Source organism: Episyrphus balteatus, chromosome 4 (assembly GCF_945859705.1).
Source record: "Episyrphus balteatus chromosome 4, idEpiBalt1.1, whole genome shotgun sequence".
Lineage (NCBI taxonomy): Eukaryota > Metazoa > Arthropoda > Insecta > Diptera > Syrphidae > Episyrphus > Episyrphus balteatus.
In genome coordinates, this window is record NC_079137.1 from 69,852,695 (window position 1) to 69,872,979 (window position 20,285).

At 29.7% G+C, this 20,285-nt stretch overlaps 1 protein-coding gene across 1 annotated transcript; it reads right to left on the minus strand.

Annotated features, from left to right (window-relative positions):
- Window positions 1-16,387: 16,387 nt before the first annotated feature.
- LOC129920058 (RUN domain-containing protein 1) lies at window positions 16,388-17,119 on the minus strand. The gene has a single exon (XM_056001217.1). It carries the CDS (start codon window positions 17,057-17,059, stop codon window positions 16,442-16,444), a length of 618 nt encoding a protein of 205 aa, XP_055857192.1. The 5' UTR covers window positions 17,060-17,119; the 3' UTR covers window positions 16,388-16,441.
- Window positions 17,120-20,285: the final 3,166 nt, after the last annotated feature.

Here is a 20,285-nt window from a genome sequence, read left to right on the forward strand (position 1 = left end):
AGTATAAGGAAAATGACTTTCGAGAGTGGGATTTTCTTCTTTGGTTTTTGTGATGTTTTAAGTTTCCATTTTTCACCAACCACCTGCCTGCAGGCGCTATACGTGTCGCTTAGTCGACCTTTGTGTATGTTTGCCTGTGCATCTAATGTTTTCTATTTTCTTCTTAGATTTGACTTTATTTTTGGTTCAATGTATATTTTATACGGGTGGGAATAATCATGTCAAACATAAATTTAGACTATCACTTGCCACCGCGCCGCACCCTTTTTAATGTATAAGTTGTGATTGTGGCTGTAAAGGCAATTGCTATCACATCCAATTAGATTTTGATTTATTATACGCAATTCAAAAGTAACGTTTAGTTTTAGTTTATTACTAAAAATAGTTTTGGTTGAAAATTTTTTTGATTGGAATTCAACATAGCGAACTGCAAGTTGGAGCATCTTAATCAGGAACTAGAACAATTCAAAAGAGAAAAAGATATATGTATATTTATGTTTTTTTACTTTAACTTAAACAAAACTAAATTTACTAAGGGTAACCGTGCCGTGTTGTTATCAAGGATTTAAAAATATCAATTGAAAAAATAGGCTTAAAATTAAAAAAAAAATTGCACTAAATAATCTTTTTTATCAAAAAACAAAACCGACTTCCATGGATCAAAACTGGGTTTTATGGTTTTTTTAATAGTTCTTATGGCTATAACTAAACGAAATTGAAATGGGACCACATTGCAGCCACCAGCTTTCAATACAAAAAGAATTATCAAAATTGGTTCACTCAGTCCAAAGTTATGAGGTAACAAACATTAAAAAAAAAAAACAGGCGAATTGAATACCTCCTCCTTTTTGGAAGTTGGTAAAAACCATTTGTACCAATGCATACAAAAAATATTTATTGCAATAGAAAAATATTTGCATTAAAAAAATTATTTCAACTGAAAAATATTTGCATTGAAAATAAAATTTTTATTGCAAATCAAAATATTTTGTTGTAAAAAAATTGTCTGCATTGAAAAAAAAAAATTATATGCAAAATTATGTGCATTAAATATATTTTTTTAATATTCGACAAATTTCTTTCAATTTCGATAACACTGGCCAAAAATGTTAAACTTTATGAATTTGGCCCAAAAATCATATTAGTTTCTTTCTAGCAGCTCTAGTTTTTTAAATATTTAGATTTTCATTTTTTTTTCACATTTGGGGGCATGTTCATAATTAATAAATAAGTGTTCCTTATTTTGAGCATTTATTAATTTATATTAAACTTAAATGTATTTAGGGTCAGTAAGTCTAAAAACCCCTCAATCAACTTGGCGTGCGAAACTGAAAGCAGCGAGCTAAGGATAGAGCTGGCTGGCGAAGCTTGTAGGTTGATGCCCAAATCCACAGCGGATTGTAGCCGTCTTACGGCGCTGGTCACCCTAAGAAGAAGAAGAAGAAGTCTAAAAACCACATTCATTTCTTTCTAGGAGCTCTATTTTTTTTTTTAATATTAAAGTTGTCCACATTTTGGCCATAATTTCAAACTATTCTTTTTAGATTTTTTAATTGCATCTATTTTAAAGCCTTACTAGACAAATTTATTTCCAATTTAATGAATTTCGGTTCAGTAAGTAAAATTAAATTCTCCAAAAACACGCTTCCTTCTCATTTCGGAATAACGTTACAACCTTAACTCAATGTAGGGGAGAAGGGGGTACATTTGACACTTAGTTTTTAAAGGTCTGTATTTTCGGAAACTGTTAATGTTTTCTAATGTTTTGTTTTGTATATGATTTATAAACTATTAAAGATTATACTAACAGTACATTTTTTTACTTTACAACATTTCAACATTTAAAAAAATAATGTTTTCTAAAAAAAAGTCATTTTGTCAAATGACTTTGAAAGGGGTACATTTGACAATAGTGGACAAAATCCCGCATTGTGTGGATTATATTTTTAAAACTAACAGCGGATCTTGCTAGTCTATTGTTTAATTAGAAAAAAAAAATTTGGTTTTAAACAATCTACTAAACAATATAACGAAAAAAATAAATCAAAAAATTCATTTTCTAAAAAGAAGAAGAAAAAACAAAAAACCATAAAATATTTCAAAAAATCCCTCCATTTAAATCTTAATCAAAATTAATCGATGTCGATTTATTTTTAAATAATTTATTTAATATATAATTCCCCAAAATCAACGTAGAACTGTGCCCACATTGCAAAAGTCAAAGGTGCCCCGAAGGAAGGAGCCTCATAACTGTTTTTCTTTTTTTTTTCAATAACTAATAATATTTTTTTACAAAGCTGGTTTTAATTTACTTAACTTTAAGCAAAGTGCTATCAAAATATTGATTCACCATAAAAAAAAAATTTTTATTAGGTTCTGAAATCGCTTACATACCGGTGGTCAAAAATTAGATCAGATATACAGAAAACAGGAAAACACGTGGAACTCTGCTAAAAGTTAATGAAAGACTGCGAAATTTCACAAAATTTCTTTAAATCAAATTAAGCTTCATTCTTCAGCCAAACTATTGTTTATTAAGGACACGATTTTACCGAAAAACGCAAAGTCAAATGTGCCCCGGTGTCAAATTTACCCCCGCTTACCCTACAATGTGATAAGTAACATTGAATTGGATAGCGAAATAAAATGTTTCAATCCAAGGAAGCTGTAAAAATTTGGTAAATGGTGAATTTTCCAGAAAACTTAAGATCCCAGCTTTTTCTGCGAGTTATATCCGTTAAAATTAAAAATGTAGGGTAAGCTGGGGTACATTTGATACAGAAGCACATTTGAATTTATGAGTTTTTCGTTATGATTGTGCTCTTAATAAAGAAAAGTTTGGATGAAGAAAGAAGCATAGTTTGATTTAAAGAATCGTTATGAAATTTAGTCGTTTTTCTTTAACTCTTTGGATTTTAGATAATTTATTATGTTTTTTGTGTTTTTTTTTAGAAAATGAATTTTTTAAATCCAAGATCCAAGGCCAAGATCCGCTAATAGTTTTAAAAATAAAATGCACACAATGTGGGGTTTAATAAGCCATCGTCAAATGTGCCCCAGTCGCTGAATCTAAATCTCAAATTCACCCCCTTCTCCCCTAACTTAGTTATTATATCTACTTGCACGCCCAAAATATAATCATTTATTTAAAATTAAATATCTCAAATGAATTAAACAAAAAGGTTTAAACTATGAAAATAAAAACACAATAAACTTAATTACAATTCATTAGGTTAAAAGAATTAATTTCTATTAATTAAACTAATGCATTTTTATTGTTGTCTGATGTGATTTAAAGCTATTTACCTTAAACACATCAAACATAATATTTCAGTGTTTGAAAAACTACAAAAAAATGCTGTTTCTCAAAAATGTTTTTTGCATCGGAGTTTTTATTATGCTTGGGTCAATTTATTGTTTTGATATTAATAAAACAAATACTATTGCAATTGAATGTCTTCAAGCTCTTATTATTGAAGAAAGTCTAAATGATAATTTTAATTCTAATAAAATTTTCGGTATATTTTTGAGTGAAAATGAGTCGAAAGAAAATAAATTGATTTTTGGTGACATGATTGATAAGTTTATACCAAAATTTGTTGGTATTGCTCAAATAGATCTTTCAGAAGAGTTTTCATTAAAATACAAAACCCATACAAAAATTCTGTTTGTTAGTTCAGTAACAACATTCAAATTCAAGTAGGTTCTAATTTTCGATACATTGATAATTATTTTTATTTAGAAGAAATATTTTCAGTCTCCTGGTAAAACGCATACGAAGAAATGATTTGGACACTTCTGGAAACTATCAAAGTTACTATGTTCTATTACCAAGTTTTGAACATGGAAAACTGACTATGGTTCAGGAAATTCTTCAATCATATTTACAAATTTTGAATATCGATATAAATATCCTTGTTCAGGATCTACAAGGAACTGTACAAATTTACACCTACTTTCCATTTACTAAAACATGTTGCAGAAATAGCAAACCAGTTATATACAATCGTTTCAAACTATCAAACTAGAACGGAAGAAGCCATCTTTTCCCACCAAAACAGCAAATTTGTGGCAATGTCCTTTTAAAGCAATTGTATACGATGTAAATCCATTTATAAACATTCGTCAAAATCAAATTGATGGCTTGGAAATTTCATTTCTTAAAGTTCTTGCTGACGTCATGTATTTTACCTTGGAATTTGTGATTTCTCCAAATGGTAAAGTTGATGTTTTTGAAAATGGAACAATGCAAGGAAGTTTTAAAATGGTACATTTAAATATTTGTATTGTATTGAAATAAAATATTAGCAAACTCTTTTTTTAGTTAAATGACGGCCAAGGTGATATCAATTTTGGAGGAAATTTTTGCATGCAAAGAAGACAAAAATATTTGGCTTTAACGAAGGTGTATATAATTGGAAACCTAGATATCCTTTTAAGACCACCAAAAGCCTATATAGTATTTTGGAGATTTTATTTAAACCTTTTAAAACCTCAACGTGGTTAACAATTTTAACAGTTTTTCTGGTAAAATAGATTTGGAAAGTTCTTTTGAAAAAGAAAACTAAGAAAAATAGTTTTAGTGAAAGAACTTCATTAATCTGTTTGTTAATTGGCATTTTTATTATTTAATTATTATTATTTATAAAGCTATTCAAAGTATTACCAAAAAATCTAGATGAAATTTTAGCTGAAGAATATATTTTCATCACTAAAATTAATGTTGGTAATTTTTTAACACTGTCTAAAGATAAATTGGTAATGTTAAATGAAAGTTGGCCAGAAATATATGAAAAATTTGATAATTTTCAAGATGATAAGAAAATTGCCATGATAACTGTTTCAAATTTATTCGATTTTCTCGTGAAAAAATGGGATACAAATACTATTCAAAATGTCGATTTCCTGTTTTGAGTGTTAGTTTTTGTGGTTATTTACCAAAATTTTCATTTTTAACTAAAGAATTGAATAGAAAAATTGATCGATTAACAAGTAATGGAAAAATTGATAAAGTTTTCAAACCAAAATTATTGAATGTTAAAGGTTAATTTTTTATCAATCAATCAATTATGGGGAATATTTCAAATCCTTGTGTTAACATATGGAATTGGTATTTTTGTATTTATGTTGGAATTTTTTTCAAAACGTAATAACCTTTGTGAAAGAATTATTAATTTTTTTCACTAAAATATCATAAAATGATTTTATGAATAAAACAATATAAAAAATGATTTATTTATAGCATATCTCAAACAAAAAAGATAGTCAATAAAATTTCCTTAATAATCCAAATTTCAATTAGCATTTTTTTGATTAAATTGCAAAAGAATAAAAAAAAACTTGAAAAGAATAAAAAAAAAAAATAATTTTTTTATTTTATCATAAAATAGCACACAGCCTATTGGAAAATTTGGCAATAAGATTTAGATCTCATAAAAAAAGAAAGAAAGTCTCCCAATTTAATTTCATTCATTGACTTTCCCTCATTTGCTCTTCATCATCAAAAAAAAGGAGGTTATCCTTGCAGTTTTTTTTTTTATGTATTTCTTTGATTCTTAGACAAAATCATCCCAAGGCATTTTAACTTATTTTTTTTTTTCTATCAATTATACAAAAAATCTTCAAAGAAAATATCCATCTTGTCCATGGAGTGAGCCTCCAGCTGTCAATGAATTGCTATCTCAAAAAAAATATATTTTTTCTCTCATTCTTCAACTTGTTCAGAGTTAAAGACAAGGAGTGAACTAAACATTCCTGAAATGCTTTTCAAGTTTTATTTTTTTCTGTTGCTTTTCCAAAAAAAAAAAACCAACACCGAGCGATAGAAATTAAAATTTGAAAACTGAAAGAAAAAAAAAATAAATCAAAAAAAAAACCTACACAACAAAGACTTGAAAATTTAATACAAGGATAATCATTTTGGCATCACGCCGACTAATACTCCTTTAGAGGAGAGTCCAGTTCGTGTTGAATGCATAAGATTTTTCCTCTTTTGAGTTTCGACTTTGTATAAAGATTCAAGGATTTTTAGTACCTCTAGAAAAAGCAAAGCAACGGTATTTATAATTTTCTATTCAATTAAACTGAATGGCAAATGAAAATTTGAATTTTTCAAATGAAATTTTCTCCATCTCTCGGTCTCTTCATTTCGAAGTGCCTACTAATTTCTAAAAGATAATGGTAATGGCGTTCCGTCTATTAAATCATTTTATCTTGATTATTTTTTTTTTTAGAGAATTAAGGAAGATGGGCAGAGAAGAAGGAAGCATATGAATTGGGTAAGGATTTGGATATTTTGTTTATTTTTGTAGGTCAATAGAGTAAGGTACCTATTTTATTTAAATACCATTGAAGTGAATCTTTTAGCATTTAGATTATTAGAATTGGTCAAAAGATGAGAAACTTATATTAATTTACGCTATTTGAATAAACGCATAAGAATTGAGAAATAGCTTCTAGGTCAACAGATGATTCCAAGTTATATCCAAGCCAAATGGGAATTGATTTAATTTATAAGTAAAAGGCCTTAAAAGATATATTAAATTTGTATCTCTTAGCTATGAATATAATAAAGTATTTACAGTGTGATGTAGGTACAGCGACAGTAACACTTATAGCTTATACACATATTTTACCATTCAACCATGATAAAAGCTGATCACTGTGGCGTATACGTAACTATTTTTTCTTAAGAAGAATTTAAACATTAAATCAATTACCTTAATAATTCTTCTCTGATCATTAGACGATTATTTAAAACTTGTAGGTAAGAGGCAAGAAAATAAAATTCGGCTCCAGTTTTCAGTTGAAAACTACGAAAAAAGTTGTGATAGCGAGTATAAACTAACTTTGGTTCTATGTAAATTTGATTTACACTAAAAAATTTTAAATATGCGCATACTATCTTTAAAATATTCTATCTATTCCTGACCAAAACCATATGAAAACAAGAAACTGCAATTTTCTATACAAAACAAAATGTATGTATAAAAAAACAGTCATGTTTATCAGGACAAAAGAGTGTTAAGGCCATAAACCACCACGAAAAGAAAAAAAAATATAAAACCAAACAACAAAAATAATCTCTAAATATGAATTTTTAAGTTTAGACTTTATGCATAAATATTATATTTTTTTTTTTCTTCAAAGGACATTTTTTTGCATTTTGTTATATATTTAAGCTCTCACAATTTTATGAGAGAAATTTTGTTTGTATATCAATGCTTGGCATTTTCATACAAACAACTTCTAAAATTTGTTGCTTTCTCGCACCCAATATGCCATCCAGAAAGGCGAAATAGTTTTTTTTTCCATCTCAAATTCTATCACTTTTTGTGTTTTTGGTTTAAGTTTCATTTTTGCTTTGGTTGGAATTCACAGGGTCGAACAAGTTGAATCTCAGGCCCAAAGTCTACAAATTCGTCAAAGCTTTTATTATCGGATTTTTTCTGTAAACTTGTTTCAAGAGGCATTAGAGTCAAGTACCTAGTTTAATAAGTCCATTTAATCAATAAAATTAGACAAATTTGTATTAACTCCTAAAATTATGCAGTACTTAATAGTTTTGTGATTAACTCCGTCCCAGGATATTTAGACACAGTGAAATATCTAATAGAAATTTTTAATACAATTTTTTTTTTTAATTTTTTTTTTTGTATTTTTATGATGTATATATTTTCAAAATGCTTTTGTTCCGGAACAATGGATTATATTTTTGTGATGCGCTCGAAAATATTTGAACATTATTTGATGTTTCCGTTTTGTGGTTTCTGAATGATTTTGCACATTTTCCACATTGTTTTATTTCATAAATATTAAAAAACTTAAAATTTATAGACATATTCTATTGGGAATAGAGAAATAAGGCTTTTCAAATGCAGAAACAATATAATAATATAAATTGTGATGTGGTTGAATTAAAATTTAATAATTTTCCATTACGATAAATCGATTTGGAGGTCAGCTATTGCAAAAAGCTAATTTAATACAAAAAAAAAAAAAAAAATGCAACACAAAAGCTGATTTACAGAGAAATTGTGTTTTTTTTTTAACTTATTTCCTGGATTCTGGCCCGACTAATAAGGTTTATAAAATAATTATATTGCTTATTATAAATATTTCTTTTTTTTTAATATAATGTAGGTACACCCATACATATGATTAAAAACTTAACCAAATATTAGTGGTAATGTAACCGCTGTTAATGTTCAATTAGAGTGCATTATACATTTTCATAAAATAAAATTTAATAATGAAATAAAATCAAAGTTAAGGTTTTTTTTTGTTATTGTATTTTTTTGTTAGCTAATTTTATTGAAGGCTTATTGAAGCTTGCATTTATAATAGGTATATCTATAACTAAAATATTCAAAGCACAGCAAAAATGAGATTCAATTAGCTGTGAAAATTATTGACGGGCATTTTTTGGTTAAAATTATTTACATTATTTTAGTGTCTGCATTGAGTAGGGGCTTAATTTAAGTATGAACATAAGGGACGTCTGTTAAAAAAAGGCACCAGTCAACAATAATTGTACAAGGGTATCTCTCTTTGATTTGATGATGATTTTGATTTATTATTGTAATTTAACGACGAATTTGTTTCATAATTTGCTTGTTTACGAAAAAATTCAATAATATTATTATTTACATTTCAATAAAAAATATCCCGAGAAATATGAGACATTGTACATTGTCTAAGGTACAAATAAAGTTGCAAGCAGTTTTTAAAGTAGACATTATAGAGATTTACATATAATTACACCTTATTTTATTGGAAAAAATATATTAAGGCCTGATTTTTCAATCGTCCGTCAGTTAGTCTATCAGAAGAATAAATGTGGTTATTGAAAAATTTCCTCTAAATTTATAATAAATGTTAGTTTTTGTTTCATTTATAAGTAGCGTACATCAATTAACCGTCATTCCCGGAACGCTTGCTTTGGAATGTATTTGATTAAATTTTTTTTGAAGTGAAAACTTCTTTAGTATCATAGTGATTTGAAACAAGATGAAACGAAAAAGCTACACGAAAAATCAATTGATCATAACTTTTTTGTTTTAATAGATAGATGAATGAAATAGGTAATTAAATAAATTATGATTGTGCAAAATTTCAATTAATTTCATATTCAAAATTCTGAGATAACGGTGAAAAGATGTTCTATTTCTAAACACGTTATATCTTTTGATCTAGAGCACATAACAATTATGGTCCCAGCGTCATTTCCACAAACGAATTATGACGCTGAATAAATAAGGTTGAATAAGTTAAATTTGTTTTCCGAATCCTAAAATTTCCCTTTATAGGTATCGCCACAAGTAAAATTTACGTATTGCTAAGGTATTTTAGGTATGCATTAAACGGATTTTTTTAAGAATTTGGTCGCTGAACAACCAAATAAAATCATATTTGAATTATTTTATCCTAAAATAACAACCCTTCGTTTAATTTTACACCATTTCTAGGCCCCTAGAGTTGTTTTGAAGAGATTATGACCATTTCGGAGAACGTTCGTCTAGTGCCAATTTTTGTGTTTGGTATAGTAAACTGAATAATATAGTTTTTTGTGCTCTATCCTATTATGAACCGGTAAAAGAACACATTTTTTTGAAGTGAAAACTTTGAAATACTGTAGATACATAGGTATTAAAAAAGACTATTTTTGTACAAAATTTCAAATACTATCATATTCACAACCTGAGATAACGGTAAAAAGATGTTCTTTTTTCTAAACACGTTATATCCTTTGATCTAGATCACGCATACAAATTTAATTTAACTTTAATACGCATGCTAACCTTTCATTTGATATATCACACATAACGGTACGTGCTCTAAAAGTTACACAATCTCAAATTGAAAAACTTGAAAAATATCTCAAAACACCTGTTGGCGATGACCAGCCACCAGTGTTGGAAGTACCGTAATCTCAGTTTGAAATTTCGACATAGTTGGATTTAGAAAAATTGTAACTTTTTTTCTAGATGTCGTGCAAATATGATTGAAGAAAACATTTAATGCTTCAATAATTATAATAGGTAATGAAAGATAATTATATTTTGTATGATTTAAAATTTATTTATGACATCTTATACCTATGTCATATAAAAATAGAGTTAAGGTTGCTTAAATTTTTGAGACTTTTTATATAGAAATTTGGAAAAAAAAATAAAATTCGTTTAAAAAAAAAATAAAATAAAATCTGAAATTAAATTGCCCTCCAAAACAAGTATGCAGTTTTGATTGATATATTAACATGCATTTTTAGAAAAAAAAATTTCAAAATCGTTAGAGCCGTTTTTTTAAAAAACTAATTTTTTATAAATAATTTTTTGGAAAAAAAGTTTTAAAATAAAATTGGTATGCCATTCTTTAGAAATCACTAATCAACATCTAAAAACAAAATTTCAAAAAAATTCAATGTCCCGTTTTCGAAAATTTGATTTTTCAAAAAAAAAATCTTAAATCTTATTTTTGATTTATATTTAAATTATATAAATGCTTCTTCACAAAAAGTTTCGTTGAAATCGAATAAGCCGTTTCGGAGATAATCGGATTTGAAAAAAACGGTTCTATGACAGGTACCGTTAATAATGATTCTCAAAAAAAATTTTTTTCATTGAAAGATAGACCTTAGCTTAAAACTAACATTTGAATTTTTTAAACAAAATCGTTAGAGCCGTTTTTGAGAAATTTCAATTTTACTAAAATCGGTATATGACAAGTACCGTTATTTTTGGTCCAAAAAAATTAATTCCAAAAACCCCTCTGGAGAGTCGCCAAATAACGCTACATACCAAGTTTGATATTAATCGGTCCATCCGTTTAGGCTGTAGCTCCTTATACAGACAGACAGACAGACTGACTGACAGACAGACTGACAGACAGACTGACAGACAGACGGACTTCCGGGACCCACTTTTTTGGCATTGTCTACCATCGTAATGTCATGGAAAAATGTTATCTCAACTTTTTTTTTTTTTGTACGAATGCATAACTTGATATATAGTACCTATATCGCAAGTAAAAATGGATTTAAATGTGATGGAATAAAGTTAGATTTTTTCGGTTTTTTTTTTTCAAGAAAAATTATTGTTTTTTAAAATTTCACTTCTAACACATGTGAATTGCACACAATTAATTTTTTTTCACATGCCCTGATATATGTAGGTAAATTAGGGTTTTGTCAAAAAAAAAAATCGAAATTCTTTTTTTTTTTTGATTTTTTACTCCGAAAAATCGATTATTATAATTTTTCAATTTGTTACAAAATTAAGAACAAAAAACGAATTTTTAAAGATTTTCTCGATATTTGGACCATAAATATCTATTAAACGGTTAGATCAATGAAAAAAGTGTAGAAGGACTTTTTTGGACAGCGTTCAATTCCCTACAAGAATATGTACAGAAATTCGCTAAAAAGTCAATTAATAAAAAAATATTTTTTTTTTAGTAGAAGCTTGATGTAAAAATAAATAATTGCGAAGCGGAGGGCCTTTCTATTAATAAAAAGAGTTCATATTTGGTGAGTTTATTCTAGAGGTGTCTACCAATCGATTTTTCGGAGTACAAAATCAAAAAAAAAAAGAATTTCAATTTTGTTTTAACCACCCTAATGTACATAGACAGTCAGACAAATTTTAGATCGTTCCTCAGTAAAAAATTGCATTTAAAAAGATTTTTCCTCCTAATGACACTCCAGACATTCATTTATTGAACGCAACCTAAACTATACAATTTTAGAAATAAACCATTTCCCCAAAGTGGAAGTCCTCCAACACGGTCATTCTAATTTTATATGTCTCGTTCCGTCGCTCTGCCTATCCTGATGTGCGTCATCAACCACTTAATATATATTTCGCCTCGTGTCGAACATGAAACCAGGGATTATTCTGCGACAAAGCAAATTGTATTGATGACAACAAGCATTTTGTTACCATACTCGTATTCCGAACTTTCCGTATCCCCGCCTATATTGCTCCTCAAACATCACATTTCTATACCACTGCGTTCACCGTCACCATCGTCGTTGTTAAATTTCTGCTATATCCAAACAAAATTGAGGACAACGCATCATGTTCACAGGACATCCAAAAGCGCGACAAAAAAAATCGCAACTTCTATCCACTCTGTTGAATTTTGGTAATAGTTGTTAGATTCACTTTCCGGACAAGAGTCGTGTCGAGGCTCGAAAACTCTCTCATTCCGGCTATATACCCCATTGGTGTGGATTAAATTTAAATGCTCAAACATTTGTTATTGATGTCATCATATGGGACAACGACTAAAACGACGATAGGAGAGGGGAACCTACACATCAAAATATACAACATCAATTGCTGCTACACCGTTGTTAATACCCAATGAGGTTGGCCAACCAACCAACCAACCGACCGAATTCGACGAACGACATAAAATAGTCGGGCGGGAGGGGATAAAGGGGGACTCTATGTGTAATCCTTTTATCGTTATTCGCATGAATCATTTGTATTTTCGTATCAAACTCAATTCCTCGTATTTTTGCACACAAAACCCCGAGTTAGTTTGTTGGTCTGGCTCAGGACTTTGGAGCTAGAAGAGAGCTTGTTTACTTTTTCGTTCGTACTGTATCTTTTGACTACACATATCACTTCGGTCTCGGTCTATGCAAAATCTGGCGGTTGAAAGTGAATAAAATGACTGATGGAATGGGATACTTTTTGTTGCCAGATACGAAGAATTGCTCTGAACCTTTGTGTTGTGAAGCAATTTAATCGGAATATACGGATAACATAGGGATTTGATTTAATTCAGTACAGGGTTTTGTTGTAATTCACACTTTTACAGTATTTGTATAGATTTTCTTTTTTTTTTTTTGTATACAAATTGACCATTTTTTTTGTTATTTTTGACAATTTAGTAGGTTGACCAATTTGATTGGTAAAAATGTATATAAAAAAGGACAGGATTTACGGTTTTCAATTCATAGCCCTTTGATGTTAAGGATTCAAACAAAAAATTTGAATGAATTCATGATGAAAAAAAAAGAGTTTAAGCTGATGATGATGAAATGACCATTAAAAGGCTTGAATGATGAGGTTTTTCATTTTTCAAATAATTTAATAAAAAAAAAACCAACTTGATAAGAAACTTTTCTTTTTTTTTATACAAAATTTAAGCTTTTTCAAAAAATCTAAGGGTTGCCCTTTTTTTTCTTTGAGTTTAATCTTCAAATTCAATTAAGAAGTTTTTCCATCCATAGCTGGAATAAGTCTTATATACCTATCTACTATTTTGTGGCTGAAAGGTTTTTGCTGAGGAAAAAGTTTCCAGTTAACATACATTTCCTAGTTAACATCTTGTTCTTAATTCAATAACTGAGGCCCAGATTGAAGCATTGAAAAAGTCAAACTAAGTATTTAATGAAGAAGTATACCAAAGTGCATATACTCTGTTCTCGCCCACTCGCTTCAACTTCTTTGAGAGACTTTTTGACTTTTATGTGTACCTAACTATTTTTCTTTCAATTTAACTTTCTTAGAAAAGAAGTTTTTAACATTTTTTTTTTTTTTTAAATACCTACTTCATGTGGGTAGATTTGAAAAAAAAAAACATGTGGGAATATTTCTTGTAGGTTTACTAACATATCTGACTTTTATAAAATAGGAAGCCAACTTTAAGCCTTATAAAGAACCAATACTTTTACAATGATTTAAAGTTGAACAAAAATTAAAAACGATTGATAAAACTATACACTCCTAAAACTATACTACACAAAAATTGAGAGCAAAATATTCACAATACTGGGAACAAAAATTACATATAAAATCGATTAGTGAAGAGAATTTGTCAATTAACATGAATCCTGTTAGGCATTTAATTTTTCCTGTTTATGTTCAACTGAGTGTAATTCCAATTAAAATGTGTTGTTTAATGAGAACATAACAATTTAGGTTGGTACTCAAATAATGAACGATAATGCTTTATTCCTACTTTTGTTTGTTCTTTTTTGATAAAGTTGTAATACCAATCAGTTTAATGAAATAATACAATTTTGTTAAAAAAAAAATTTATATGAGAGTTAACAGTTGAGCTTACCATGCATGTTACCATTGATCTTTCTTCTCTTGAAATTCCATTATGAAGTCGAATAATTTTAAAAATAGTATTTTTAAGGAAAAAAAGTAGGTTTTGCGTAACGATTTTTCAACGGTACCACTCATAAAACCGTTTTCTTGATTTCGGATTTTCAGTAAAACAAAAAATGCTCTTTTGGATTTTTTTTAACAAAAAAAATCCAAATTAAGCTAAGTTTTTTAATAAAGTGTTAAAACGCTTCGACTGAGCTCTTCTTATTTTTTAAAAATATCACAGATATGTATTAAAGAAATTTTATCACCATTAAAAAAAATTATTTTATTTTTTATTCAAAAATTAAAGTTTTTTGATGTCAAATTAAAAATAGGAAGTTAAAACACTCAGAAATGATTACCCGCCTGTATTTGATAAAAAAAACTCGTAATTAGTTTTTGTTCTAATATGTATTAAAATTCTTAAAACCAGTTGGAGTTTCTTCAAACAAAAGCTATGGATTGGGGTAAAAATTCCGAAAACCTTAATCCGGGAAAACAAATTCCAAAAATCCAAAATCCAGAAAATCCACAATCCTGAAAACCAGAAATCCAAAAACCCGAAAGCCATTAAAACAGAATATTCAAAATACGAAAAACCCGAAATTCCGAAAGTGATTCCGAAAATTATATTTTCGGCGCTAGGCAATAATGTCACAAATTGTTGTTTTTCAAAATAATTATATAAGATTCATATAATTTTTCTTGATTTTTTAATGCATTTTTCGAAGCTGAAAGTTGTTAATTTCATTTTGCCCAACGGAAATAATGAAGGTAACATCTTAGAGTTTTTTTAATTTTTCTGTTTTATTTTCGAAATTTTTGATTTTGGGTTTTAGGAACTGTGGATTTTCGGGACTTCGAAATTTTTGGATTTTCGGGATTATTTTGTTTTCGGGGTTATCAAAATTCTGGGATTTCTGGATTCAGAATTTCAGGATTGTGTCCGTGTCTTCATCTTTAAAAAGTTTTCCCTTAATAAAAAGAGCTAATGAAAGCTAATAAAAGACATGTCGTGCCACAATATTTATATAATTTTCGGTCACTGTGGTGTATGCGTAACATTTTTTTCAATAAAAAAACTTAAAGTTAACTTAACTTAAACTTAAGACATTTCATACAAAGAAAAAAATAACAAAAATAATAAAAAATTATTGAAATTATTAAAATTATTTTTATTTTTAGAATATAAAAATAATAAAATAATAATAAAATAATAAGTTTTAATATTCTCTTTGGGTTAAAACACTAAAATGCTATATAAAACAACAATTTAATTGTGAAGTAAATATAAGAGAGTATAATTTATTTGGTTTAAAATTACATTTTTCAATTACCTACAATAATTCCTCTCCGAATTTCAATCAAGCACCGAGAACACCAAAATTATAAAAACAAGCTATACTTATGCATGCTATAGGTTCTGATTTAACTGTAGATGAACTTTGTAATAACTTTTTTATAAACAATAAAGTGCCTAACAAAAAATAAGCTTTATATAAGAGTACTATTTATATATACACAGAAAAGATATTATCCCACCCCGAGGCCTGGATATCAAATTGACAAAATTATTTTGTGGTCAAATGAATAATGTTTGTTTGCGGTCAAAGAGACACGAGAATATAAAATAGAAAACTGTTTGTCAACTCTCACAATTTTACCCAGGACGCAATCAGAAAAGTTTTCCCTTAATGACGTTTTCGTCGAAGTTTTTCCTTCATCTTCTTCTTCTTCGTTTTTTGGTCAAAAGAAATATAAACCAAAAAGCAAAACAGACAGAAAAAAAAATAAAAACCAAAGAAAATTTTCCTGCTGCTTTTTTGGTTGTGAGATGGAAGTTGTACTCGTATTATTTATAGTTGCTTGCAGTTTCATAGTTTTGATACGGACGGATGGGCTTGAAGTTGGGGTTGATTGAAGGACCTAAAGTCAAACTGGAAAATGTTTTGCGGTCAATTTCCATGTTATTCAGAGATAGTTTTAAGTCAAAACAACCATCATCATCAGGAGAAAAAGAAGGCGAGTGTTTTTTTTTTGTGAAGGGGAGGGGGAATCAAAGTCAAGATAAGAAGGTGTTTTTGTTTTTGATGCAGTTGAAGAGTGAGATGAGATTATATTTCACGGGTTAATGATTGAAATAGTGACTTTCAAGGGGCAAAATTATTTCGAGCAATTTAATAGTTTAACCTCAAGAAAGTTTTTGAAATATACAAGTTTGCAATTTCTTTTAAGGTAAGAAGATTCAAGTGAGCGAAATGAAACCTGAGATAAAATTTAAGTTTTTCCATTTTCTTTATTCATAAAATCAATTAAATAAATATAATCGTTTACTTCTTGGCATTTTCGTCAATCCTAACCGATTTCTTTCGATTTTCCTCCCTGTTCCCATCACAATTTCTTTGCTCAGAAAGATATTCCAATTGTTCACGCAATCGATCAATTAAATATCCTTGACGCCTTCGAACATTACCCATATACTCCAGATCCTTTTCCATTTGTGGCATATTGTTAAATTTAATTTCATCAATTCCACAAAATGCAACTTCAGTTAATTCGGCTAGAAGACAATCTCGTTCACAAGGTTTCGCTTGGATTATTTGCCTCAATCGGAATTGAACTTTAGCAAAATGTGAAGTTAGAGCGAAAAAGGCACCTTGAAGGGATTCGTATTCTTTTTCCAGAGCTAAAGTATAGGTTGAATTAGATGACTTGAGGCAAGATGGTATAATGGAAGATGCGAGACTTGTGTTTGAATTCTTTAGTAAAGATGTTTTTGGTTGATCTTCGATTTCCAAAGATTCCAAGGAGCTGTTTGATGAACGAAAGCAAGACGAGAGTATTGGAATACGTGAAGTACGACTTGCTTGTGATGAATTTGAATGTATTTCTATGATTTCATTTTCAATTGAGTCCTTGGAATTTGATATTTTAGGATCGAAAAGCATTTTGAAAAACTTGATTTTTTTTATATTTTTTTTTTTTTTATTTTGAAGCTTTTGAGCGAAGATTCGAAAGTGATTGATTGAGCTAAGCTTCAGAGCAAAAATAAAGTCTCGTACCAGTGATAAATAGGAATGTAAAGGCGGCAACACTAACAAATGAACTTGCTTCAATAGTCTATAGTCAACGAAACAGTACAGGTAACGAATACGCTAGAGCCGAACTTTCGTAATCTGGTTTCATACGAAACAAGTTTAGGAAATTAATAACTTACCTATGTCAATGAAAATTCAAAGTTATTAATTCTGGGATTTCAGCCCAGACCTCTGTCAAAGTAGTCCATTGCATTAACCCGTCGATTTCACGGTACTCATCAATCGATTTTACGGGTGCAACTCATCAATTTTACCGGGGTTATCCGTCGATTATACCTGCAATCGTTTAAACAGAGCAATTCATGGACTGTATCGGGAAAACCTGTCTGTATAACATGATCGATTTTAACGGAGAACCCTGTAAATTTTAACAGATTGATCCTGTACATTTACCAGCAAAACCAGTTTATTTAACCATAGTAATCCATTAAATTTCCCACTACATCCTATCGATCAACCGAGGTAACCCCATCAATTTTACAGGGGCAATCCGTCAATTTTACTTGCAAAGCTCGTCGAGTTTAGCGGAGCAATCAATTGACTTTGCCGTGGAAACATGTTAATTTTACAAGATCGATTCGTTGAATTTACAGGAATAAACCTCCAATTTTACCATAGCAATTCATTAATATGTCCTGGGGCGGCCCATCGGTTTAACCAGGGTAGCCCATCAATTTGACTTGAGCAATCCGTCAATTTTACTGGATAAATCGATTTTGAGAGAGAAACTTTCAACTTTGCCCGATCGATCTATTGAAGTTACGGAACCCCTTTACTATTCAAGGGGCACGCAGTGTACTGAATTTACCCAAACAATAAAATTTTAGAGGACATCAAAAAAGAACCCTGAGTTTCCAACAAGTGCCGAACCTAACCTAGACCTGGGAGGTTTGAAGGTGCCGTGAAATTGTATCAGTAAGTGAAGAAAATTCACCGTTAAAATATTTTTTTTTAAACTTCCATGACAAAACCAAGTAAAGTACCCTACTTTGGGCGCCACTTTTTATTTTGCAAAGCCAGAAGTGATTAGACTATGGTATTTTGCATCCTAAGAGAACGAATTTGTGTAATCCTACGCAATGCATTGGCTGGAGTCATTTCAATCAGTTGAATTCAGTCATTTCAGTATCATTCAGTATCATTCAGTTCAATCAGTTTAATCTGTTCATTTCCATCAGCCCAATAAGTCAATTAAGCCCAGTTTAAGTTCAATCAGTTCAATAAGTTCTTTCAGTTTAGAGTCAGTTTAGTCAGTTCAGTCAGTTCAGTAAGTTCAGTCAGTTCAATCAGTTCAATGAGTTCAATGAGTTCATTCAGTTCATTCAGTTTATTCAGCTTATTCAGTTCATTTAGTTCAATCAGTTAAGTCAATTTTGTCAGTTTAGCCAGTTTGTTAAGTCAGTCCAGTTTTTCTGCCTCGTTATAATTCACACTGTCTTTTGTTCCACTGATTAAGTTTATTAGAAATTATAATTAATGTTGAGATCCTAGGTTAATCACTCTTGCACTTTACCACCTTCCGGGATTATATTTTCATTTCTAAGTATAAGGTACTTCCACAAACACAATACCGTGAGTGCTTATACTGCTTAAGTCTTTAATATAAAAATGGTACACACCAAAACAAAACAAAAATACAAAGAACAAAAAACATCCTTCTTAAATTCTGGCAAAAACGGAAACATTGTCCTTTTTCCATTTCCATTTTCTGTGCAGGTGGCCATGGCACAGAGGAATAGATGGATGACTTCAGAGCCAGACATCGTTGGTTCAAACCCAGCGGTCGGCTCAGAAGTTTTTTCTAAATCGCCAGCTTAACTGAAGCCACCTGTGCGATAACATGAGACAATTTTCAACTATGTCTCCTCCTCTGTGCCACGTAGTTCAGTGTTGTATGTTCTTCTCTCGTTCTTTCTCTCTTTGTCTTTCTGTGTTGTATTAATGTCTTGTGTTGTATCAGCAAAATGGACCTAGATTCCGAAGCTGCAGTCCGGAGATTTATCTTCAGACTAGTTTAATATGTAATGTAATGTAATGTAATTTCCATTTTCTATTAGAACCAAAAAACAAAATCCGGAATTCACCAAAAATGTGTTGTCCACCTTAAGGCGATTTCCAATAAACCTACATATTTAGATCATGTACGAATATGTGTACAATTTTTTTTTTTTTGTTTTGTTCCCTAAAAACCCACAAGGTAGATGCTAACTTATGGTCTAAAAGTTCCATCTTCATTTTTTTTTTTTGTTCTTCTTCTACTTCGGCAAACGGCGATATTGTGTATTTTGAATAAAATGTAACGAACAAAAGAAAATGTGAACCTCAAACCAAACCAAAAAAAACCAGATGTCCGAGAAGTTTTTCTTTCGAAATTTCCTCTCTTCCTGTGGACCCATCCAATTTCTACATACTTCTTAGAATATATTTTGTATATCTTCTGGGCAAGGATTTATCATCTACAACGTGTGTGTGTAATACTAAAGGAGGGAGGGGTAAAGAATAGGAATATGTGGTTATCCAATATTTACCTTTGACATCGAACTAGGAAATGGAGTTTGTTTACAATTTTCCCTTTTCTCTGTGTTGTAGCCGATTCCATATATACATTCCCATATCAGCCTTTACCACCAAAAATTCCTGTTCTTAATGCAAAACATTTCTTGTGTGTGGTTCGACTAGAGTTGTGTTGTGTCCTGGATGATATTTTTCGTGTTTTGTATAGATACAATGTACAAACGAAACACGGCTTCAAATGCAGATATACTAGCGCCAAGGGCAAAATCCTGTGTGTCCCTGATTCGAATAAGGATTCGCAGAAAACATGTATAAGGATCTTTTTTTACAATTCTAATGGTTTTTTTTTCTTTTTGTTATCCTTTTTCCTATTTTCTCTGTGTGTCCTTGGATTTTAAAGTTCGATTTGCAAATTGCGTTCCAATATACAAATGCAGAAAATATCCTTAAATCATCCCTCGTAAAAAAACGAAAACTAAGCCCCTGACCTAAAACTAAGCCCTTTTCGTGTTTATGTGTTTCCACTCAAATCCACTACACACCAAATTGGTTGTTCTCTATT

Bases quoted from the DNA above. Each gene is read 5' to 3' on its own strand.
- LOC129920058 (XM_056001217.1), bottom strand. From the start codon at position 17,059: ATGCTTTTCGATCCTAAAATATCAAATTCCAAGGACTCAATTGAAAAT.